Source organism: Gouania willdenowi, chromosome 6 (genome assembly GCF_900634775.1).
Source record: "Gouania willdenowi chromosome 6, fGouWil2.1, whole genome shotgun sequence".
NCBI classification, from domain to species: Eukaryota; Metazoa; Chordata; class Actinopteri; order Blenniiformes; family Gobiesocidae; genus Gouania; species Gouania willdenowi.
In genome coordinates this window covers 71,024,383-71,050,580 of record NC_041049.1, presented here as the reverse complement: position 1 = coordinate 71,050,580, position 26,198 = coordinate 71,024,383, and the positions used below count along the sequence as shown (strand labels likewise).

General features: G+C 37.8%; 1 protein-coding gene and 1 non-coding gene across 2 annotated transcripts; both read left to right on the top strand.

Annotated features, from left to right (window-relative positions):
- Nucleotides 1-1,790: 1,790 nt before the first annotated feature.
- On the top strand, nt 1,791-24,957 carry eif4g2b (eukaryotic translation initiation factor 4, gamma 2b). Its single transcript, XM_028448349.1, has 21 exons — nt 1,791-1,797; nt 2,816-2,924; nt 6,217-6,282; nt 6,718-6,843; nt 8,945-9,047; nt 9,145-9,276; nt 11,933-11,999; nt 13,467-13,618; nt 13,720-13,830; nt 14,837-15,019; nt 16,759-16,900; nt 17,210-17,373; nt 17,473-17,586; nt 17,955-18,083; nt 18,304-18,408; nt 18,533-18,748; nt 19,600-19,858; nt 21,827-22,031; nt 22,627-22,835; nt 22,925-23,046; nt 23,808-24,957. Exons 1-21 carry the CDS (start codon nt 1,791-1,793, stop codon nt 23,871-23,873), a joined length of 2,787 nt encoding a protein of 928 aa, XP_028304150.1. The 3' UTR covers nt 23,874-24,957.
- LOC114466285 (small nucleolar RNA SNORD97) lies at nt 17,674-17,856 on the top strand. The gene has a single exon (XR_003674433.1). It is a non-coding gene; the product is annotated as a small nucleolar RNA SNORD97 (small nucleolar RNA).
- Nucleotides 24,958-26,198: the final 1,241 nt, after the last annotated feature.

Here is a 26,198-nt window from a genome sequence, read left to right as displayed (position 1 = left end):
CAGCAGATCAGAAAATTGTTGTGGCCTACTCTGTGAAAAAAGTTGCAAATCTCTGCTAAACATTTATAAAAAATAAAAAACCATTGCCACAATGGCGTAATAAAAATGTTCCACTTTTGTCATAAATAAAAACAAGCCAAAAATGTTATTATTCCTCGTAAAATATGATCAGATAGTCAGTAGCTTATACTACAGTATATATCAGGCTATGTATAGTGCTTTATATGTTGCTGAAAAGGTTTATCTTCACATGTTAGCAATGTAAAAATAATAAGTTCATGCATTAACAATATGAATATTGTTATCATAGGCATACTTATCATCGCCCTCATAACAAAAGTGCAGAAGTTATTTTTGTCATTTGGAGAAAAAATGCAAAACACTTGCATTTTTACACTAATGAGTATTTATTACCAACTTAGTGTACAAATACTTAATAATCCAAGCCTAATAAAATGCTGATCCAATGGCTTGTTATTATGATTACATAATGGTAAAATATGACAGATGAGATAGGCAAGAATCAACAAGCCACTACAACTAAGGTAATAAAAATACCTGTGAGAAATGAAATATCACATTATGGAGAGAAAAAAATCCACTATTTCACATGCTTCAGAAAGTTCCCATTGACTTGGGAAGTTTACACAAGTCATAATATAATCATACATACTGTACAGTATATGACATTATTACACTTCAAAATCAGAATCAGAAGGATTTTATTTATTTCAAGGATTAAATATAAGTGCACACATTACAGTAGCAATTTCCCCCTGGGATTAATAAAGGAATTCTGATTCTGATTCTGATTCTAAAAATAAGATAAATATACATACAAATATACATATATCACATTTGTTATTATTTCTAATTGAATCCAAGTAGAAATAACAGAAATAAAAGCATATAAGTTAAGCATATAATCTCAAAATTGCGCTATATTGATTGAGGCACTTTTGATGTGAAATTGACATTATGTCGGGTCAATTTGGGACCATTCTTTCTAAGTCAGTGAAAAATACATTATACTTTACAACACAGGATTCAATCAATAAAATGCCAAGATACGGTAGAGAAATAAAAAAATAATAATAATAATAATAATTATGTGTCAAAATAATAATAATTTTAAAAAAAGTTTGTGATTGTTGGACTGCATTAAACCTGTTTTATATTCAGTTAACCAATATTCCTGCATAAAATATGTCGAAGTTATGTCAAAATGTACGTCTATCAATCACAGTGGGCGGGTTCTCGCGTTCACTACGAGTTACCATTGGACAAGGATTGCTCGGGAAAACGCCTTTAAAAACTTCCTCTAATATAATTGGTTCAAAAAGACATAGCAACAATCACATCGGCCAATGAAACTTGGCGAATATCAAACGTCACGCCTACCATAAGCCTGCAAACGTGTGTATTCTCTGCATTGGTTCGCTAACGCAAACAAACCAGGGTGTCGTGAGAAAGGTTGATGTGTGTGGTGATCTTCCTGCCTCTAGCGGATACCTTCAACAAAGCTCACATTTCTTCCACAGTCTTCTTATTTCTCTCTTGGTGGTCACACCAAACTATAAAACTGAAGTTGCTTTAGTAAAGGTAAGATGGTGTTTTTTTGTCTCTTGCAGAACAAACACTACCGGCTTAACCAAAATGGCTTCTGCTAGGTGTTGCTAACGGTTAGCTAAGGAGCCGGTCGTTAGCCTAGCCTAGCTCATCTGATTTAAATTCAAGCAGAAAATGGCGTCGTTTTGCAGCTATTTTAGTTAATAAATTAGATAGCGGCAATGACGCGTCAGACAAATTCACACTTGCATCGTTCGGAGCACGATTTGATGTTGTTATGTATCAAAGTGGGGTCGTTCTTAAACTTTTATTTTTCTACATTGACGTGCCCGTTTGGTGTGAAGGGGAAATCAGTGATGTCAGTGTCTTTGCTGCCCTGCCTCATCTCACTGCACCACGGCGTCCCTTCACCCACTCACCCAGCTCTTTCCTGATATACACATTTACTCAAATAAACACAAAACTATCAGTTGCCCTTACGAAGCAGCCATTCTGACACATCGTAAATACGTTTAGCTGTGTGACGTAGCTGTAGTTATCTAGCAGGATAAAGCTAATTAGCGGGTAGCTTTGCTCGGTGTAAAGGTTCTACTTGTGACCAACGTAGCTTGTGACCTACATATAAACTGCGCCACCCGTTGCTACAGAGAAGATAAATATTATGATTGTGTAACATGAATAGGAAATTCTGATGGAGTAAATGTTTGTGCACACGGTTTAAAAGAACAAATATAGATAATCTAATTACAAACTGAATGTAAAGAAGCTAGTTTTATTAAGGGTTATGCACAACACCGGTATGCATCAGTGTCAAAGAGTTTGGACTGCGGACAATGAACATTATTTTATATTTGATTATGGCCTTTCGTAGTTGCTAATATCAAATTTTACCTGGCGATGTTATTGTGTATGTGTATATATATATATATTTTTTTTTTTTTTTGGCATCTCGGGTCTGATCTGAAGTCGGTGACCAGATGAACCATAACACCAGCTAGCTGACGCACCTTTGCTTTGTTGTTGTCTTTGTTGTTATCTCAGACATTGAACCTATTTTCCTCGTAACAAAGGCTCTATTACTGATATGTTTACCAAGGTAATCCGACTAGCCAATGGTCATTGCTCATACTGTTGTGTACATTGTTAGTTTTATTACATCACCATCATTATCCAAGCCAGTGACTATTTGATCTCTCCCAGCTGGAAAAGCAGACTACTAATGGGATGCCTGTTTTCTCTTCTTCAGCACCGTGTTCCCCATCCCCTCCTATTATTCTTATTCTTTTAAGTATTCTTCATTGTCAAGCCGCCAAAGTGGAGAGTGTGATTGCAGAAGGGGGTGCTTCTCGTTTCAGGTAATAAATCTGACCCCCCCCCCCTCCCACACACACACACACACACTTCCCCCACTGGGATAAAAATACTGCTTTTTCCTTGTATAGAATTCTTGATTAGCTCCGTTACCCTTTTAGACAGAAACTTCCGGCCCCTTGAACAATGCATATGTGAGACAGATCAAAATGGCTGTCAGATACTTTTTTTTTGTGAAACATTATCCAAAGTGGGTGGGGGGGGTTGGGTACAAGGAGACGCTTTTAGAGGTTTTTTTTTTTTTTAAATTATTATTATTATTATTAACTTATTGTCAAAGTTGTGGTTGAGACTTCCACTGTTACACCACTATGCTACATATCAATGATTCTAGACTATTTTCTTTTGTCAAACATGAGCCATATTATCATGTCACATACACAGTTAAATATCTTAGATTTTTGCTAAGGCTTGGGGATGACATTGAATGAGTACGGCTGACTTTCATCCAATTATGTCACTATTTATTTTCCCCCTTCAATTATTAGAAAATGTAGTTTTAGGTGTTGATAATGAAAGTACTTGAATGTATATCAAACATTCATGGTACAGTGGGTATAAAAAGTCTACACACCCCTGTTCAAATGCCAGGTTTTTGTGATGTAAAAAAATGACACCAAGATAAATAATTTTACAACTTTTCACACCTTTAATGTGACCTAAAACCTGTACAATGCAATTGAAAAACATTCTGAAACCTTTCAGGGAGGTGAACTAAAAATTAAGAAACTGAGAGAATGAGGTTGCAAAAGTGTGCACACCCTCTTATAACTGGGGGCGGGGCTGTGTTCAGATTTAACCAATTACTTTCAAATTCATGTTACATTGGAGTCAGCACACACCTGTCACCATTTAAAGCTTTTCCTCACATTTTTGTAGCCACATCTTCCAGCACAATCCATGGACCTCAGAGAGCTTCTAAAGCATCAGAGGGATCTCATTGTTCAAAGATATCAGTCAGGTGAAGGGTACTAAATAATTTCAGAGAAATTAATTATAACATGGAACACAGTGAGGACAGCTATCATCAAGTGGAGAAAATATGGCACAACAGTGACTTTACCAAGAACAGGACGTCTGTCCAAAATTGATGACAAGACGAGAAGAAAAGTGGTCAGGGAGGCTGCCAAGAGGCCGACGGCAACATTGAAGGAGCTGCAGGAATTTCTGACAAGTACTGGCTGTGTAGAACATGTGACAACAATCTCCCATCTTCTTCATTAGTCTGGTCTATGGGGTAGGTTGGCAAGACGGAAGCCGTATCTTACCAAGAAAAATATCCAAGCCCGGCTTCATTTTGCAAAAACACATTTGAAGTCTCCCAAACACATTTGGGAAAATGTGTTATGGTCTGATGGAACTTTTTGGCCATAATTCAGAAAGGTATATTTGACGCAGAAACAACACTGCTCATCACCAAAAGAACATCATACCTACAGTGAAGCATGGTGGTGGAAGCATCATGCTTTGGGGCTGTTTTTCTTCCGCTGGAACTGGGGCCTTAGTCAGGGTGGAGGGAATTGTGAACAGTTCCAAATACCAGACAGTATTGGCACAAAACCTTCAGGCTTCTGTTAGAAAGATGAAGTTGAAGAGGAACTTTATCTTTAACACCACAATGATCCTAAGCACAGCATCAACTAAACAATGGCTTCACCACAATCAGATGGAGGTTCTGGAATGGACCAGCCAGAGTCCAGACCTGAATCCCATTGAGCATCTGTGTGGTGATTTGAAGAGGGCTGTGCACAGGAGATGTCCTCACTATCTGTCACATTTGGAGCGGTTTAGTAAAGAAGAGTGGGTAAATATTACCTCATCAAGATGTTCCACACTGATAGACTCTGACCCAAAAACACTGAGTGCTGGAATAAAAACCAAATGTGCTGCAACAAAGTATTAGTTAAAGGGTGTGAATGTTTATGTAACCAGGTTATCTTACGTTTTTTATTTTTCCCCTTTAAATATTTCCGTTTGTTTTTCAATTGTATTGTACAGGTTATAGGTCACATTAAAGGTGGAAAAAGTTGTGAAATTATTTAACCTGGTGTCACTTTTTACATCACAAAAACCTGGCATTTGAACAGGGGTGTGTAGACTTTATTATATCCACTGTTTGTAGCCTGATAGTGTTTGGCTGTAAACTAAAGATTTTGTGGATTTGACTTGAAGTGGGTGTTTTGTATGTTTTCCAAATTTATCTAATTGGCTTAATTGATGTATTAGGTGGCAGCCATATTGACTGTCACATTTTGATTAATTTGAAATGGTCATTGATTAAACATTTTCTGTAAGTGATAGTACTAACTCTAAGAAGTCTGGGATTCCTAGTTCTGAAATTCTAAAGTTTGTGACTACAAAATACTCCAAAAGCTCATCAAAAGGCATGGCGTGTTATCAGGACAGTTTCTAACTAATAATTCCAGCCATAAGTAGTATTTACTTCTCTTACAACGAGAGGCAACACATACTCAGAGGTCAGAGGTATAAAAACGTAAACAAGCTCATTCACTCTGTTGATATTTCTGACCTAATAGTGTTTATAATGTTATACCAGAGATCTTTTGTGTTTTAATAGTGTTTATATCATTAATATTACACATATTCAGACTTGAGGAGGGTTTTCCGCTGATGTCACTTATGGCCGATCAGAGCACTTTTAAAAACCGATGGAAGCAGCTCAGCAACAGTATAGAAGCAATGCAGTCCCCTCACTTCCACACAGGTGACCCCTGGTGGACGAAAACACCGACTACCTGGGTCTCCAGCAGGCGGAATTTGGCATTTCTGTCTTGGAGACCCATACCACGTATACGCAAAAAAATCTTTCAAGGAATCAGTGCTCTAACCGTAAAAATAATCTCTGCTAGACTCGTTGTCAGCCAAGTTTATCCCTCTTGACCTTTGAACTCACTCGCGAGAACTGAACGAAAGCAAGATTTCCAAGAGTGTGAAAAGGCTTATTCTTCCCAATCTGATCTTGGTCAACAACACCTATCAATCAATAGGGAAAAGACTAATAATGTTTTTGTCATTGACCAGCAGAAAGCATCATCATCATGACCAGCAATGCTGTTTTTATTGAAATGACAAATCCTATCTGATGTTTAGTTCATTTCTAAAGATAATGTTGATTATTCAATAATGACCTTTTAATTTATTGTCTCATTTCTTACCTTATGAACAGTCATCCATCTTAACTGATGTTAAGATTTTGAAACAAAATATGGCCTGAAAGACAAGTTGTTAATTTGCTTCTTGGTATTTTTCTTGCAGTGCTTCTTCGGGGGGAGGAGGTGGTAGGGTTGCACCTCAGCACTATCCCAAGACTGTCGGCAACAGGTGTGTGCAGAGCCAAGTCACAGTTTGGTGACAATTCTGATATTTGAACTACAGTCCTAAATAGGTTTAAATGTTTATTTCTGAAAATACACAGTACAACAGTGTTTAATTTGATTGGATCATTTAGTTTTATCTAAATCAAAGCTTAATGAGCCCACATGAGAAGTAGAGCAGAAAGTCTAAGACTATATTATTATTTATTAGCCACAGAGTTGATTTTGCTGAAAAGTAGAATGCTGACGTGGTATAATGAGTCTCCTGATGGATTTAGTCAAAGCACAAGTTAGAATGATTACATTTGATTGGAGTTACTTTTGATATAGGAAAGTTTGTGTTTTATTTTTTTTCCTCCTTCATCACAAAATGCTGCCACAGCATCTTTGTACTTCCAGCATTCATCACACGAGTATTCACAGTATCTGTCTCTTTCCAAAGCGAGTTCCTGGGGAAAACCCCAGGGCAAAGCGTTCAGAGATGGGTTCCTTCACGAAGCACTAGACGAGATGTCAACTCCAGCAACGAAAAAGAGCGACACGATGCAATCTTCAGGAAAGTGAGGGGGTAAGGGTCGAGTTGGTTTTTGTTTAACTCAAAAGCAATCTTATGGTTTTTCACCATTCTTTTCTCATTGTCTTTAGTGAAGTAAACATAAATCACAGTCGGTCATTGTAGTGTAGTGTTTTAATGCAGCCTTGCTTTGCTGTAAGCACTCACAATGTTCCAGTCAACAACAGGAGATGTTTACAAATACAAAAAAGTTAAGACAAGTACCAGGCAAATACAAACTCAGAGACCCTTTGCTTTTTTTATTATTGTTGTTTTTCAACAACGACAATTTAATTCTAGTCTAGCTATGGCACTGTATGAGGCTCTCTAAACTAAAGTCTAGTTCTACCTCCATCAAGGTTTGCACCGGCGTTTATTTGCCACTGGCGACCGTCATTCAGGTGGTAGAGGGGTCGGTTTATGATTGAGAGGTTGGGGATTCGATCCCAGTCTAGACCTGTCCATTGGTCGAAGTGTACTTGGACAAGACACTTAACCCCAAGTAGCTCCCAGTGGTTGACCAGTACCTTTCATGGCAGCTCAGCCCCATTGGTGTCTGAATGAGTTGATAGTGTAAAGCGCTTTGAGACTACTTCACTGTAGGGATAAAAGCGCTATATAAATCAAGTCCCTTTATTTATTTGTCTGTTAGCAGAAATATGTCAAAAGTACTTAAAGGGGGGTGCTATGTTTTTTTTTTTTTCAGCCACATAGTATCATTCTATAGCATACTCAAATAACTATGCTTGGAAAATACAGCAAATATATAAAAAAAAAACTTAAAATAAATTTCCATCTGTAGCACATGGTTCATGACACCTCAATTTCACCTCTGTCTCTTTAAGAAACTCCATGCTTGTCCGACACACCCATGAACACGCCCCCTTCTGCTGTGGAGTGGTAGGCAGTAACTCGACTGGTGACGAAAAGTCCGAGGTGTCTCCAGGAGGTGGGGGTGTTCCTAGGAGGACTCAGGCATATTTACACCTAAAATGGGTGTTGTCAGAGTTTTTAAAGATTACTCAAACATACACGAATGAACCAAGGCAACAATCCAGGCATATTTTTAATGAGTGAATGACATAGTAACATGATAGAAATCTTGAAAAAGTTGATTTTACATAATGCCCCCCTTTAAAATGGATTTTGACAAAAAAATTTCCCAAAGATAAACTTTGCGCCCTAGAAAATTCCATTAAATTCTGGAAGGGTTCAATATACTGATTCTGGATCAGTTGCAAAAATAAATAAAAAAATCCCTATCATTGGCAAAAATTCATCTTGGTTCTTGATTAAATTTGACAGTTATGTCAGGTTTGTGCCTTTATTATTGCACCAAGATCCAAATTGCGATTTATTCGCGATTTTTCTGAAAACTGAAGATGCCCATGATTTTCGACCTACTTGAATTGACAGTAATGGAGATATCATTTTTTTCCAAGCAAAGTTGTCGTTTATTGGACTGTTTGTTGGGAAAATGCAAGGTTTTGGAAAATGTTGCTTCATCAATTTGCAATAAACTGCTGCAATCATGTTTCATCATGGAGCTTCAACTTCCTTTATAAGCAATGAGTTCTTGTTTGGATCGTGATTTTTTTTAAACAGAAAGTGGATTTTTGTAAAGTCTTGAATAATTGTTGAATTTTACAAACGTGTCACATTTTTCACGTTTAGCTATTAGATAGTAGGTAGTAAAACAGGAACATAATTCCATTTGAAATGTGTGTAAGTGTCGTATGAAAATGAATGCATGCGTTTCTGGATGTCACCCACTGTCTTCTAGATGAGGTTTATCACTGCCTCTTTATCTCATTGCCATCATGTGCAACTCTGCTCTAAAATTTTTAGATGTTGAAGTGACCGTCTTGAGCTTTTAAGCATGGGCCACTTGTTTCTTTGTAGCTTCAATCACGTTAGGTTTTTATCAGTGAGAAAGTTTGGAAATTCCTAAAAATTTCACCGGGTTTTCCTAAATTTACGATTATTTATGCAATCTTGAGGTGACAGCTTTCCACTCGTGTGTTTTCATTTTTTGTCAAACTCTGATGAATGGAAGATTTTATACTTGGTTTATTTTTTTATAATTTATTCTGACACCTTTTTTGTATATCATTAGCATACTCAACAAACTCACGCCTGAGAAGTTTGACAAGCTATGCCTTGAGCTCCTGAATGCGGGCGTAGATTCAAAACTCGTCCTTAAAGGAATCATCTTGCTGGTAAGCCAACTACACCGCTTTCATTGAAGTGGCTGCTGGATTGAATGATTTCTCTGATCTCAATCTCATCAATTCTTTTTGTGCATCCATGAATCAGATTGTAGACAAAGCCTTAGAAGAGCCAAAGTATAGCTCACTCTATGCTCAGCTATGTCTGCGTTTGGCAGAGGACGCACCAAACTTTGATGGCCCTTCATCTGAGATCCAAACATCCCAAAAGCAGAGCACAGTAAGTGGTAGCTCTCAAGGTTTTTTGTTTTCCTCAATTTACTTCGTTTTTATTGATAGCAAAACATTTATATTTTTGGTGCAAATCTGTTTTTGGCAATATAGGTACATCTAAAAAAATGGAATACTGTATTATTAAAAAGTTTGATATTTTGTCACACATTTCAGAAAGCATAACCCATTTTGTTGCTCTTTAACATGTGCATTGACAAATAAAGATTGATTGATTAATACAATATAGACTCAAATCACATGTAGTGAAATATTCATTAATAAGGCTTAAAGATAATGAAAACCCAAAATTCAATGTCTTAGAAAATTAGAATATTATGTAAATGAATAAAAAATGATATTTTAAACAGAATTGTCAGGTTTCTATGCATTCAATACTTGGTTGGGCCTCCTTTTGCATGTTGGGTTTGTTGTCTCTCATGTTCCTTTTGACGATGGCTAGATAGATTCTCTATGGGGTTCAGGTCAGGCCAGTTCTCTGGCCAATCAAGCACAGTAACACCATGATCATTGAACCAGCTTTTGCTACCTTTGGCAGTGTGGGCAGGTGCCAAATCTTGCTGGAAAATGAAATCAGCATCTCCATGAAGCCTGTCAGCAGAAGGAAGCATGTAAAAGCTCTACAAATGTCCTGGTAGATGCTGCATTGACTGTGGACTTCAGAAAACTCAGATGACATGGCAGCCAGAATCTTCAGGGACTGTAATTTTGGATGTCATTTGAAAATCGATGTCACAGATTCTAGAGCAGTGTTTCTCAAATGGGGGTATGTGTACCCCTAGGGGTATGCACAGCTACTACAGGGGGTACTTGAGAGAGAGAGAGAGATTGGAAAATGAACTAATAGTGTCAGTCTTGGTTCCACCTGAGGCGTGATCGAAAATGATAAAAACTATAGAAATAAATCTATTCTGGAGCCACTAAATCAGTGTTTTTCAACCTCAGGGTCGGAACCCATGTAGGTTCAGTTGGAGTTAAAATGGGGCTGTCTTTTGATTATTTTTTTTTGATTTTTTATTATTATTCACAACACACAATCTTAATCTACAGTAGGATAGACCAATATGGTTTTTATAGGGCCGATGCTGATACCGATTTTTTTCCCATCAGCCTTAGCTGATGGCCGATACGGACCGCTGATTTCCTTGAGCCGACGCTACTTTTGCTCCCTCCATTTACATCATAAAAATTACACGATGATAGCAAATGGTACAAGTCTCAATTTTAAAAAAGCAACATTTATTGAAATTAACAATGGTGAGGTAGAACGACACCAAGTAAAAAATATTTAACAAATAATAAAAACAGGTGATGTAGAACAAGAAAAAGTACAAAATATAGTGAGTCATCTCATGAAATATTATGAAAGAAATGTTCGTCTTTGTCCTGAAAATAGCTTTGACAAAAGTTGGCGTGACTGAACATATATTTTATTGACAGGATTATTGAGTATAAATATGTAATTATAGTATTAAACGCAAAAAGAAACCATGAATAATAGCCCATTCCACACAACGCCAGAACATAAATTAGCAGAGAAATTACCTGATGTCCGATGCGCATTAAGCAACAAACTGATCAAGTTTCTGTTCTAAATTACATCAACAAGAATAAATATTCAAACAAGCAGTAAACTGCTTCTCAAAGTTAAAAACTTCTCAGCACAGCGATGAGTGAGAAGCAGAGAGAGAGGAAAAGAAACGCACACACACGCCAAACCTAGAGCCAGCTGCTCGTGAACTAGAAGTGCGACACAACATGTGGACCCACGGAACAACTGTTAAACCGTTAAAAGATGCTTTGAAAGTTTAAAACCCGTTGGGATTGAAGAGCTTGCTTCACACTATGCTAGTGGGGGGAGGGGTTCTGCACTCTGTTTGCAGCAACACGGAGCCCTGTAGCAGCCGCTCTGTTTATAAAGTGGATCAGCGAAGCAGCAGCGCGTGCCGATACACGTAAAACACGCAAAAATCATCCGATTGAATCGGTCGATCACTAATCTACAGTACTATACAGAACTATATTTCTATACTTTTACTTTGTGAAATATAAATCTACTTCAAAATAAAGTAAATAACCAATGAGCTCCAATGTGATCAAAAACTAATTATAGAAAAAATTGTTTTTGCGGTCGGCAGAAATTCTTGATATCAAAATGGGGTGACGATCCAAAAAATGCTGGGAACAACTGCACTAAATAGTGTTTATTTCTACTTATTTACAAAATGAGATTCTTTAAAATGTGTTATTGCTCGTTCATTTTGTCATTATGATCTATAGTCGTTTTTAAATAGTTGTAGTTGGCAAAGGGGCTCCTTGGATTCAGAAATAAGAGAGAGGGGCACTGAATAGTTTGAGAACCATTGGTTAGAGGAAGAATGGAGATGCACAGAATCCACGTTGCTTGATGTCCAATGTGAAGTTTGCTGCCATGTCATCTGCTAGTGTTGGTCTAGTGTTTTCTGAAGTCTACAGTCAGCTATATCATTCATTGGTTTGACTTTATGAAATGAGTGACAAAAAATATTGAACTTTTTCATGTTATTTTATTTGTTTTTGTTCATCTACCTGTATTACTAGATTTGTTAACACAATGGAGGATGACTTGCTAAAATTAAAATGTGTATAAATGTTTGCTATTGCAGACCTTCCGAAGACTGCTGATTTCCAAGCTTCAAGATGAATTTGAAAACCGCGCCAGAAATGTTGAAAGTAAGTCAAACAAAATCTACACAATCTCCCAACAGAAGATATTAGTTTTGAGCATTACTCACAAAAAGTTTCAGATGTTTAGCTTTAAGGTGAAAATTAAGGATAAAACTAAAATGCACTTTGACCTTTACAGGTGAAACCTAGTGTGACATTCTCTAAACACGTCCACCGTTCAATGTTTGATCCAATAATTGGCCAACACATTTCTTTAGTAGTTGGAATAGTCTTCATCATCATGGTGTTTACATTTTGACATCATGAGACCAGGGCTGCAACTAATGGCTGAATACAATAACAGTGAATGCACAAACTGGTCATTTAGGACTAAAAGTATTTGGAAGAACAAATCTTTGCACCAAACAAGTCATTAACTTGAAAAATTTAATAACAGGATGCCAAAGTCCCTACAGGACTAGTATCACTGACATTATCATGGCCCCTCGTTGAAACTAAAATGTATTATAATTTATAAAGAAGATTATTTTAACTGGCCAACTGAGATTATTCAAGAAATGATAAAATACTCCCATCATATCCACTTGTGCAATACTAGACTTGCTTCAAACTCCAATTCAGTCACCAATTGTTCTAATACCAACTATTTACAAATATCTGTCTTTTTTTTTTATAGCTTTTTACTTATGGAACAAATTGCCTTGGGACCTGAAAGACATGCGCATTTTACACACATTTAAAAATGCTTTGAATTCATAATTTTACCAATCTTTATGTATATATCATGTGCTGTATTTTATTTATTTGTTGGTGTAATGAAAATGTCTTGATGTACTCATTTTTTAACTGTTTTAATTTAATTTTCTTTTCTTACGTGTACTTTTTTTTTGGTTTTTATTTGACGGGACAATGCATAAAGATATTAAGCTTATAAAAGACAGAGATATTTTACACCAGATTATAGCTTAACAGCTAGTTTGCATTTGTAGTTCCTTACTTGAATTTGTTTTAAATGGACCCCTTGAACATTAGCAACCAGTGGAAGCTAATGGGGATCAAATAAATAGTCTGTAAAACACTAATTGGTTTTAAAAATAGATAAATAGCTAGATATATAATTATTTCATCCCCGGTAGCATACAGTGTGTGTGCGCCATACATTCCACATACATACTGCTAAATAAATAAAAGGTTAATAATGTTCTAAAAAAAACAGGAAGTTGTAATGGGTCAAAGCACCAGTGAGTAAAACTGGTGACTTTTCTGTTTTAGGTTCAGAGTAGACAGTCGCCCCAGAGTCTAGACAGAAACTGTTCATCAGTACATCCAATAATACCTGTGGTCGTCAGTTGCTCCATTTTTAACTGTATGCATGCACGTTCGAAAACTCAGTTCTTTCAGACCTTCTGAATATTTACTGCATTTGCCGTTAATGAGGTGTACATTCTTCTGAACATGCTGCATGCAGCTGTAACCTTTTACATTTTAACTGTGTTTTTCCTTTCCCGTCAGTCTATGACAAACATGACAACCCTCTTACCTCTGAGGAAGAGGAGCAGCGTAACATCGCCAAGATCAAGATGCTTGGCAACATTAAATTCATCGGGGAACTTGGCAAACTCGACCTCATCCATGAATCTATCCTTCATAAGTGCATCAAAACAGTATGTGCACACTTAGATTTGTTTTCTGGCCCCAGCATCTTAATTATTCCCTCTTTCTCATTGAGTAACCCTCTGTTTTGTTGATGTGATGCTTTATGAAGCTTCTGGAAAAGAAGAAGAGAGTCCAGCTCAAGGATATGGGGGAGGACCTGGAATGCCTCTGTCAGATAATGAGAACAGTGGGGCCGAGACTCGACCATGAAAAAGCCAAGGTATCAGCCTGTCTTCTTTCATGGTCCCTATCATTATTATTATTATTATTATTTTATATAATTTATTTTTTATATTTTAAGACAGGCAGATCTTACATGTTCCAACATCTTACTAACTTCAAAACATTGCATCACTACACATCTGTGTACACATACTACACACATAACCCAACAATGCAAAATACGCTTCCCCAAGTTGACCCGTCAGCCACTCCTTTTCTACTCATCTATAACAACACTGCAAACAAATGTATACATTTTGAACTCAAATAATAGTAATAATAATAATAATAATAATCTTAAATAAATTAAATGAAATGTAAACAACACACAGTCACTCTCACTCGTCCATTCATAAACATTTTTTCACAACTCTTATTTAGTAGTCCTGTAAATTCTATAGATGGGTAATCAAATCAAGTCTGGCCTCCGAGGACATATTTCTCTAATTTTACGTTAATGGAAAAAGTCAGTCTTTCCATAATGTAGATGTCATGAATAATTTAATACCAATCATCAATTGTTGAAGCATCTGGTTGTAACCACTTCTTAGTTAAGGGCTTCCTCCCTCCCACAAGTAGTATTCTCATTAAATATTTGTCTGCTGCAGATTGTGTATGCAGTTCTGTGCTTCCCAAATACAGTGTAAAAACATAAATCTACTATCATTATTTATTTGCTTGTTGTATTTTCTTGGTTAAGTGATGCATCATCATCTTGGGTATGGGTCAGCCAACTCTGAATAAACAAGCCAGTCAAAGTTTTTTCTATTGATCCTGATTAGTTTTTGACGTTGTCATGTGACTTTACTCTCTTTGATTTCCTGCCTGGATTGACTGTGTTCAGGTCGTGGTTCTACTAGGCTCACAGCCCAAGACAAATTCCTTGTACTGTCCTTAAAACTGTACATGACCATTAAAAACATTTCTGATTCTGATTGTGCATTCTGCTGTAAACTAAGATGTTGCACACTCCACCCCCACAACCCTCTCTATTCTTTGCCTAGTCTTTAATGGATCAGTACTTTGGCCGTATGCGATCCTTAATGAACAACAAGGAGTTGCCTGCCAGGATCCGCTTCCTGCTGCAAGATACAGTGGAGCTGCGAGAAAACAACTGGGTTCCCCGTAAGGCTTTCATCGACAACGGACCAAAGACAATTCACCAGATCCGTCAGGATGCCGTGAAAGTGAGTCTGGTGTGTTTAACGGACACCACATTTATGGAGTAGTGACAATTATTTATTTATGGTTTGTCTACAAATGAATAGAAAACCAATGATTTGGAACTTCTAACCCATACACATTTTAATTGTTTCATGTAGTCTTTTTTTATTTCAAACATTGCTTTAGGAAGTAAGTACAGTTTTCACATAAGACAATGTTGACAAAGTACATTATTTAATGACAAGTGCCTTAAAGAGTAATTAAACCCCAAAACCACTTTATTCTGCTGAATAAAAATGTATTTGGTTATGAAGTAGTGCTGTTGATTAATTCTTGTCCAACTCTCCACATTTTAGTCAAACTATTTCAATTTGTCATATTTAGTTGTAAAATGTCAGAGTGACTCTCCTCTATGGGTTGAAACCAGGATATTACAATTGATTTTTGCTATTGGCTGAGAACAAGATCATGTGACATTTTGGGACCATCTTGTGTTACAAATGAGCATTGTTAGCTCCGCCCCTTTTCCATAAACTAGCACCTGTGGGCTCTACAATGTGTGGTGAGTAGGTTGGACTGAGAAAAGAGTGAATAGAGAGCTATAGTGAGTAATGAGTAGCTAGTTAGCATAGCATAGATTGTTCATTGGAGATTTTATAGTATAGAGTGGGCGTGTCTTAAGTGACAGGTCAGGAGAATGCAGGTGCTTAGTTACTCTCTAAATACTATTACTGTACTTTTGTTCGTGGACCAGATGAATAATGCACATGTTCCTGATCAAGTTAAAATGTTACTAAATATACCATTAAGGCCCACTCGAGGTGCATCTGTTTATAACATTCAAAATGAGAATTCAAAAGAATTGGTGCATTAGATGGTGTCACAGAACTGAGTGTCTTGCTGCAAGTCGGTTTGAAATGGGAAGTTTTTAGAAGAGATTTGATTTGCTGTGACAATTTAACATATGTTCTGATCAGCTTGGCACACATTGGCTGGGTTTCCATTACAGATTTTTGCAAAATAAAAGCAATAATTCTAATTGTCGATAAACTATAATTGTGCTTTGAGCGTGTTTCCATTGAACGTTGTTTTGGGCAGGAGCCTGGCAATTTTCGCAAAATCATCCCGCGAGACTTTGCTGCAGGAAGATGGACGCTCCAAACCTTCTTATAACACTTTAATCACGTCTAATGTAGCACTAATCATTTTAAATATAATGCTAAGAAATGTCTCGGTCTCCTCTTCTGTCTTCACTTTACCGCATCATATTAACTCAGACAGAAGTGGTCATGTGACCAGGTATCTCACGTCATGTGACCATGACTGTCACATTTGCGGAAAAAGTTTCCACAGCACCTTTGCGACACATTTCCATATTGAAACATCTGAAATTCTTCTTCATGAAAGCGTAAAAACCTTTTAGCTATATTTGAGTGATTTTTCTAAATTCAGGAGTGTCCATTACCAGTTTTTATTGCGCTATTTAGATTTTGCACATTTCCAATGGTAATGGAAACACAGCAAGTGACACTGGCTGACATGATGTGCAGAGTAAAACTGCAACTACTTATCAGTTCAGATTTTCTATGGCTGATTAATTTATTTTTTATTCCAAGACATTTGTACCATATTCAGTCATTGAGTTCTCCTCCTGATCTTTTTTTGTATGGAGTAATTGTTTTAGTGCCTTCTACCTACAGATGATTATTGGCCTGAATGTTTATTTAACTTATGACTGTGGTTTGTTATGTCTCCATTCAAGGATCTGGGTGTTTTCATCCCAGCACCCATGTCTCATGGGATGAGGATGGACTTCTTCCTGGAAAACCCTTTCATGCCCAACAGAATCAAACTGGACAGGGAGACTCTTGGAGGATTGGCGGACATGTTTGGTCAGATGCCAGGTGGGGGTTGATCCTCGGTGTCTTTTTTGCTCACATCTCGATTTGATTGTTTTTGGTTAGTGCCTAACTTGGGTTTTTTTATGGCTGTCAAAAGCTTTTTTTATGGGTATCATTTGTCATTCATTGAATCTAGTTGTTTAAAGATGTTGACTTAAGCTGCACCACGTTATTTTAAAGTTTTCAAATCAATCAATTAAAAGTTTTACCAATAGTCAAGAGAAGCAGGTACGTTATTAATTTTCTGTGTTAAAATGATAAGATCCTTCACCATCAACTCTGTACCTGCTTTATCTTGCTATGGAATCACAGGAAGTGGGATCGGAACTGGCCCGGGGGTCATTCAGGATAGATACTCGCCTACTATGGGACGCCATCGCACCAACCCCCTTTTTAATGGCCACGGGGGCCACATGGCCCCTCCATCGCAGTCACAGTTTGACATGGGGACCAAGTCCTTTGTTAAATCCAACCAGGTATTCCTGCCGCAATTCAGCTTTGATCATTGATCATCATCAGACCTGGGTGAGAGGATCTGCCCTCTTATCTGTTTTAATGTCTGTGACCTTGGATAGGTTCAGAACCAGCACTTCCTCAACCAGAACCAAAACCACTTGGCCCAGCAGCAGGTGCAGTCCAAGGACATGCCTCCAAGATTCAGCAAGAAAGGTCAACTCAATGCAGATGAGGTAAGCACACTTTTGTTTTTTTGTGTTGATTTTAAGTATTTTTGTCATTTGTACCTGGTCCAGTCTTCTGTGCCATGTTTGCTACTGTTGCCCAGTGATTATAAAAAGACGCGTTATTCTGAGGATTACAACCAGCTACTGTTCTCTCCTCTTTGTCTCACTCTGTATTTTATCTATCTACCTAATCTATTCTCTACTACTTCACGCTCTCTTCTTTCCCCTCAAGCCAGTAGCTGGTCCAGTGACTGCGATTATGAGATATGAGGGCAACAAAAAAAACATAGTTCACATGTGGAATTTACCTTTGATAAATATCACGACTAACTGATGTTTTTGTTCCTTGTTCACGCTGGCCCCTGGGACCACAGATCAGCCTCAGACCTGCTCAATCATTTCTCCTCAACAAGAACCAGGTGCCCAAGCTCCAGCCACAGATCCCAGCCATGATGCCTCCCAGTGCTCAGCCTCCCCGCACTCAAACCCCCCCTCTGGGACAGGTAAGAGAAAAGGACTGGGTTAGGGCGACACCACTACGTTTCTGGCTGTAACTACCACAGCCTGTGCATCGTCCACACAAACACCAACCATTATATTCATTAGGTTCATGAGCACACTGAGAAGTCATTATGGTCCACTTCAAGCAATTATCGGGAATGCACATTATTCATTAGAACAGGGGTCACCAACACGGTGGGGTAATGTGATGTGTGCTCTTAGCCTCCACAGCTTGGCCTGAAGACCAACCCTCCACCCATTCAGGAGAAACCACAAAAGACCAACAAGAAACCACCTCCAGCCAAGGAGGAACTCCTGAAGATGACGGTGCGTTCAAGGACAATGTGGAAATACGGAAAGCTGGGTAGTTGTGTGTAAAAATGGCAACAAATAATAGCGTGAGAACTTGAAGACCTTAATGCAGTGTAACTTAATCAGCTTCATTCTGCAGGAGGCCATTGTGGCCGAGTACTGGAACACAAAGAGCTTGACTGAGGCAGTGAGCGGCGTTCGAGAGATGAGGGCGCCCAAGCACTTCCTGTCTGAGATGCTCAGCAAGATAATCATGTGCTCCCTGGACCGCCCCGACGAGGACAAGGAACACGCCAGTACTCTGATCCACATGCTGCGCACCGAGGGCCTCATTACCGGGGAGAACTTTATGCGGGTGGGTTCAAACAAAGACAGGATGCTGGAATATTACAAACACTATCTAATGTTGCACATGACTTTTAAATAACCAGGCTTCTTCATGAATATGTCTACATCAGGAGGGACTGCAGTCCTCTTCACTAACATTTCTACATTTGAACACAGAGCAGGGGTGTCAAACTTATTTTAGTTCAGGGGCCAAAAATGGACCAGTTTGATCTCAAGTGGGCCCCGGCGGGGAATGAACAGTTTTAACATCATTGTGCCCTGGTTTTCAATATCAGTTCAATTGACTGAAAAAGTATTTTGATTTGTGTTAACAATTTTAGTCATTTTGGGCTGTTGCTTGTGAGAAATTGCAAGATTTGTGAAAAAGATTTAGAGTTCTCTCCACAATTTGAAATAAAAAATGACTGCAGATGTGGTATAAACAAAGGAAACATGAAACCCCCCAAAAATATAGTGGAGTTTCATTTAAATGCTCAATTCGACCATCTACAACTGGATTATTTGGTAATTTACACAATAATTCATGTTTTCTCTGTCATTATTTTCTTTCTCCTGTGGGCCAAATTGGATGTTCTAAAGGGCCCGGTTTGGCCCCCGGGCCTTGAGTTTAACACGTGCATTAGTTTTGTCAAATATCAAAGACAAAATTTACAATTGATTACATGAAAATTTGAGAATTGTTTCCTTAGTAACACAACATGCATACACTAAATGTATTTAATTTAAAATATTTAGTCATTTACAATGCATGTATTTCTGTAATCACAATCTTTTAGAATGATTTTCAAACGCACACTAGATGTAAATAATTAATAACGTTCAGCCCTCTCACCATCTTTGCTCTTACCCTCCATCAAGGCTTTCCTCAACGTCCTGGACCAGTGTCCTAAGATAGAGGTTGATATGCCTTTGGTCAAATCCTTCCTGGCCCAGTTCGCGGCTCGGGCCATCATTGCTGAGCTGGTGAGCGTGGCAGAGTTAGCGAACCCCTTGGAGAACGGAACCCACTTCCCCCTTTTCCTGCTGTGCCTGCAGCAGACAGCCAAGCTAAGCGACCGCGAGTGGCTCACGGACCTTTTCCAGCAGAGCAAGGTCAACATGCAGAAGATGCTTCCAGGTACCACAGCTTTTATCAACTGCTCGTACGTTCAGATTTGAGCGTATGATGATTGTTTGATTAAATTCACGCAAATTTCAGTATTTATCTATTTTGACGTGACGTACGTCTGTTTTTTTTTTTTAATTATTATTAAATGTAGTGCTGTAGCGATTAATCGTAAGGCAGTTAAAAATTGATACATAGCTATCACGGTTCATATCGATACTCTGAAAATTGAGTCGCAGTACTTTTCTTAAGCAGCAGAGGGCGCTATATATTTATCCTTCTCTTGATCCAGAAGCGGAGGCGGCAGGCGGAATCTGCTACTACTTTCTTTCTGGCCGCTTTCTACTCTTAAACATGTTCATAAATGATTCCTTACCCCTTTAGCACCGAAAGAATATCTCTAATATTACGTGAATATCTATAAAAGTCACGTTTTTCTATTAGCTCTGTCTGCTAGCATAGCATCTCTTCTTCACTGCAAGAATATCTGCATGCCAACCGACCACTGGGTTACCAGCGCCCTCTGCTGGTTCAAACAAATATCTCATGTAAATACATTGCAATGACTGTTTTTTTTTTTTTTTAAAGTCCAATTGTTAAGGCACAAAATGCATTTTCAGTTGCACTCTTTAAAAGAAAAAGAACTATTATGCAGTTTTGCATTGTTTACTATAGAACAAGAATTTAAATTAATAGGCTTCTTCTACACCTGTATTATTCCTTTAGTTATTTCATTCAAGATTTATTTATAGTTAAATTGCATTGTTTTGAATAGTTTATCAAGGGATTTTTTGACAATGAAAAATAAAACAAAAATAGTACAGTATTTTCTAGTTTTTTTCCTGAAAAAAATAAAGGAATATTTTATATTATATCATCATTTGTCTACAGTCCCATTTTGTAAAAATAAATCGTGAATCGGATCATATTGGGAGTTGAGTAAGTCGTTACAATCCTTATTAAAATGTAAATAATTGTCTTGATAAAAAAGCAGGGATTTACACGTTTAAGCTGTGGATGAGTAACATTTAATTTAAACTCAGTAAACAGTGGTTAAGTTAGTTTTTCAGAATTTAATTCAAACCTCAGACCGAGTCTGTTCCATTACGTAAACACTGTTTTAAATGAGCTCCTTAAATCGCAGTTTTTACACTACCGAAAAGCACATCTTTAGTTTTTCTTCACCTCAGCTGTGATGACGCTGATTTTTTATCTCGGAAACATTTATTTTGTTGCCAATGTTTGTTTGACCTCATTGGGCGGGGCCTCCCAACCAGGAATATTTGAGGGCGTAACATGTTAGCGACTATCAAATTCAACAGCACCAGAGCCATTTAGAGAGAGCGTTGCGACAACGGAAGCTCGAAATGCTTAACCGTCACGTGATTCATGTAGACTCAAATAGTTCCTCGGAAGATTTGAATCCATTGATTCCGAGTGACATAACTGGGATTTTGTCGTTAATAACTGCATTGATATACAATATTTATACAGTACACCGTCATATGTACTTGTATATAATAGTAATCCACTAACTTACTTTAATGCACACGTTAATGTGTTTAGATCGCTGATAATAATATCCAATATGATTATTTAAACGTCACTGTTCAAAAGTGCATCACAAACTGTCTACTCCGCTCTAGCTGCACTAGTCAACTGCTCACTTCCAGGAACTTTTGTGAGGCTTCATTAAACGCCATTTCTGTAACAAAAAAAAAATGTCCATTGGCGTGAATGGAGTTGTCTCTAAACGGCTCTGATCAACACCTGATCATTGGTGCGCTGGGATTGGTCAGATACAAATGTGTCATAAATCACACATTTGTCCTGTCGTACTGCGCAATGTGATCTTAAATTTGCCCCTTTTTTCACGCCATGTTGATGACTGAGGGCCTTTGTGTGGAATTCAATTATTTGGATAAGCGAGGAACAAAAAAGACATTTTTGAATAACCAACGTATTCTCGTGTCGTGGCAGAAATCGATCAGAACAAAGACCGAATGTTGGAGATCCTGGAGGGAAAAGGCCTGAGCTTCCTCTTCCCACTGCTGAAGCTGGAGAAGGAGCTTCTGAAGCAGATCAAAGCAGATCCAGCTCCTCAGTCCATCTACAAGTGGATCAAAGACAACATCTCCCCCAAGCTTCACACTGACAAAGGCTTTGTCAATATCCTCATGACCAGGTGAGCCCACACTTCTCCTGTTAACTCATTCAGTGCCAGCCGTTTTAGAATATTTTGACAGATTTGTAAAGATTATAAAACTCTAACATCTGAACATTGGTTTCCATCTAAAAAAAACAAAAAACTCTGAGACAAGGCTTTTGATGCCAAAATTATTATTATTTTACTATCTGGCGCATAGGCTTACTGTATTTTGTATCTGATCATTTTATCTCATGATCGTAACATCAATAATCCACTCAGGTCCACATGTTCTGTTAGTATGTGGTGCTGTGAGCTGATACGTCACAATATCACTTCTTAGCGCCATAATCTTCCTCGTTTCTGCTTTTTTCTCCTTAGCTAATGTTAGCATCGGTGGCTAATCTATTATCTAAAGGTGCGCTGCTGCCACCTTCAGGGCACCAGGTAGTCACTACATCACATTACAGCTTAGATATTGATGAGGGACCGCCACCAGAGTGTATTCTAGTAATCTCTGTGAAAAAAATTTAATTTACGTAACATTACATCAATGGCACTGAATGAGTTAAGAAGTTACCACGGTTTTTTTAGATTGTGAAACAGATTTATTTGTGTTCCACTGTCCTCCCAGTTTTCTTCAGTACATCTCCCAGGAGCTCTGTGTGGTGGAAAATGACGAGCAGCTGGCGGCGCCCTCCAAGGAGCACCTGGAGCAGGAGAAGCTGCTGCTGCTGGCCTTCAAGCCCGTCATGCAGAAGTTCCTGCACGACCACACCCAGCTGCAGGTCAGCGCCCTGTACGCGCTGCAGGTGCACTGTAATGCTAGCGCCTTCCCCAAAGGTACGGCACACACACACACACACACACACACACTCTGAGGCTTGGTACTTGGTTTGTGTGGGACCTTACACTGCCCTGTTTCCACACAGGGATGCTGCTGCGCTACTTTGTCAACTTTTACGACATGGAGATCATCGAAGAAGAAGCCTTCCTTGCATGGAAAGAAGACATAACTCAAGAATTCCCTGGAAAAGGAAAAGCTTTATTCCAGGTACTGTTTGACTCCTCACTTGGCAAGAATGTATTATGGAGGAGGATGCAGTTACAGTGCAAGACTGTCTTAAGTTAATGTAACGTTATTCTACTATGGAGCACTTTATTATATCAATGACCTTACAGACAGATAGACAGATAACTTTTTATTGTTATTGTACAAAACCATACAACCTAATTTTAGCAGCTTGGAATGTTGTTTTACGACACATAAAAATCTAAAATAAATAGAACTAGAATTTTTGCATTTCCTGAAGAAAGTGCAGGTGCTGGCCTGCCTCATTGAACACTTTATTAGCATTAGCCTAGCATTAGCACTAGATAGCATTAGCCTAACATTAACCAAGCAATACCGTTAGCTAGCATTTGCCTAGCATTAGCCATCAAACAGCTGCTGAATGGTTCAAATCTATTGAAGAACGGCTGAAGTTCAAAGTTGAAGCCGTTAAATCTTAAATGAATGAGACATTTTTCCAAAAAATTTATAGAAAAAATTGTATAAAAGTTACAAATCACAAATGTACCTCTGTGCTGAATATTTGACATGTTTTCATGTCTTAATTCTCAAAATTGGTCCAACGCTGAAGGAGTTGAAACGCACCAAAAAGAAGAAAATGGATCGTGTGTGGATGTTTCCTGCGTCCTCACTAATAACAATAAAATGTTAATAAATTACAAGCACAAAAGGTCAAATACAGCAGTGGGAAGGCTACATAGTGCAGATAAAAGACTCGTGTAATATTTTCCATCCTCTGCCAGGTAAACCAGTGGCTCACGTGGCTGGAGACGGCGGAGGAGGAGGAGTCAGAGGACGACGGCGACTGAGGATAAAACACAGCTCAGTTTGTGGTGGTTTAGATCAAACCTCTTTATCACGTAGACTCACCCTTTCCTTTTGTTTGTCTGTTTGTACTTTAACCACTAGCACATGGCACACATCTGCTAGCCTAGCCTAGCCTCACATGCTTCCACTCACACCAGGACCGCAGGTTGAACAACTACATCCCATCTGTTGCCTGATAGGGCAAATCTTTGTTCTGAATAAATTATATTCTATTAAACATGAAATATTTTAGTATCTCACCTCCCTTCCCGTACGTATTAGCACTTTTCCTTTTTTTAAAACTTGTTTGGACCCTAAGCAGCAAAAGAAGAAAATGTTTTTCTTTCCCTAACAACCCTGAGTGTTTGGATATCAACTAAACTACTTTATGATCTTCTCTTAGAGTCTGATCATCGTCAGTGTCCAATGCTTTTTGTTCTAATCAAAGTACATATTTATTAAGATCTTGGTGCTCTTCAGTTGCTGCTGCAGATCATGTCTAACAACCGCACCCTCACTAAAAGATCTTCACTTTTTCTTTATTGTTTTATTATACAATTTCCTCATCGTTCAAATGTTACAATGTTTAAACAAAACTACTAAGTAATGGTTGATTTGCCCCATGTGCTATCCTTTTTAGTTCAATGTGCTTTTTGTCGACTTTTTTTGTGCAGGGGTGAAGATTAAAACCTACTAAGAACCAAGACGTGAAGCAAACATTCAAATATTTGATGCAAGTCATGGCCGGATGGCAAAGTAAAGATATTGATGAACCATCATAAACATAAGTATTACTGAATGTAAGAAAGCAAAGTTCCTTTTTGTTTTGCCGACATAAACGGTGTAAATGTAGCATGCTTTTATTTTGAAAGCTCAACTGTTTTACTTTTCTGTTTCTAATTGGGATGATAACAGAATCTTTTATATTAGTTAAGTGATATCGGCCTAATAATGCTGTGTAATGGTGACTTCCTCCATGAATCAGGCTCAAGGGCCACGTTTGGAACTTAATTGTACCGTTTCTTTCAATATTCTGCACCACTGTTGCTTTAACGCCAATAAAGTCCAGTACATGAGCACCACAAATGCTGCTTTCATGATGTGCATTCCTTTTTATTTGCTCTCTATTAGACAATTATTAGACAATTTGACACTTATACTGTACACCATATGTCAAACTCATGGCCCGGGGGCCAAATCCTGCCCTTAGGAGCATCTAATTCGGCCCACAGGATAAAGTAAAAATGATAGAGAAAACATAAATCATTGTGTATATCGCATGATTGCAGTCATTTTTAATGATAAACAGTGGGGAAAAAAACTCAATTCTTACAAAAACATTTGATTTTCCTTAAATTATGACATATTTTCCTTAATTAAATAGAAATTATTCACAAAATCTAGTAAAGTTAAAGCAAAGCTCCTGCTGGGATCCTCTGTCACTTTTTGCTTGGATATAGTTGGTTTCTTACACATTTTATATTTTATGTAAACTAACTAGAGCACAATCATGTTAAAGTTACTTGTTTTCTTGCATAAAATCTGTGGCTCACGTGAGAGAAAACTACCGAGCATTTGGCCCCTGAACACCCCTCCTTTACACACACATGGCATAACTACCAACATATTAGCATTAAAGTGAGTTTGTGTTGATGTGTTTTCCAAATCATGTAAATCGAGGATATTGGACGATTGTAACTGAAGGGAAAACCAGTAAATGTTTAAGTATAATATTTACAGTTTCTGAAGAAAATACGTGAGGATACCAGTGCTGGCCCGCTTTGCATTGCATTAGTTTAGGATTAACCTAGTGTTATGACTAACTTAGCATTAGCCTAGTGTTAGCATTATCATTAGCCTAACGTTACCATTAGCTTAACATTAGCAATAAGGTTAAAATGGGTTGAATGAAGTTGAATTTTTAATTTAATTGTTTTTAGCTGAAAGTGAACATACGACTGAACATGTTAAACGCTGAATGGTTGAAATCAGCCAAAGTTGAGGGTTTAAAAATGTTGAAAATATGCATGTGAAAATGAAAACTAGTTTTCAAAATAGTTTAAAAGTTAGAAAAAAGCTAATACATAGCATAACTGCCAGAAATGATTTGAGCATTTTGACAAACTTATTGGAATCGGTTGAAAAATGTGGGAGTAGTAGGAGTAAGACATAAGAATAATAACCAGAATAAAGATTAAGGATAACAATAGAGGATGCATCACCAATTACATATATATACAGTATATTTTGAAAAGACATGATAAACTTTCATCTTCACACTTTGATTACCACCATGACTTATTTTGACTCAAACTCTATTCTTATTC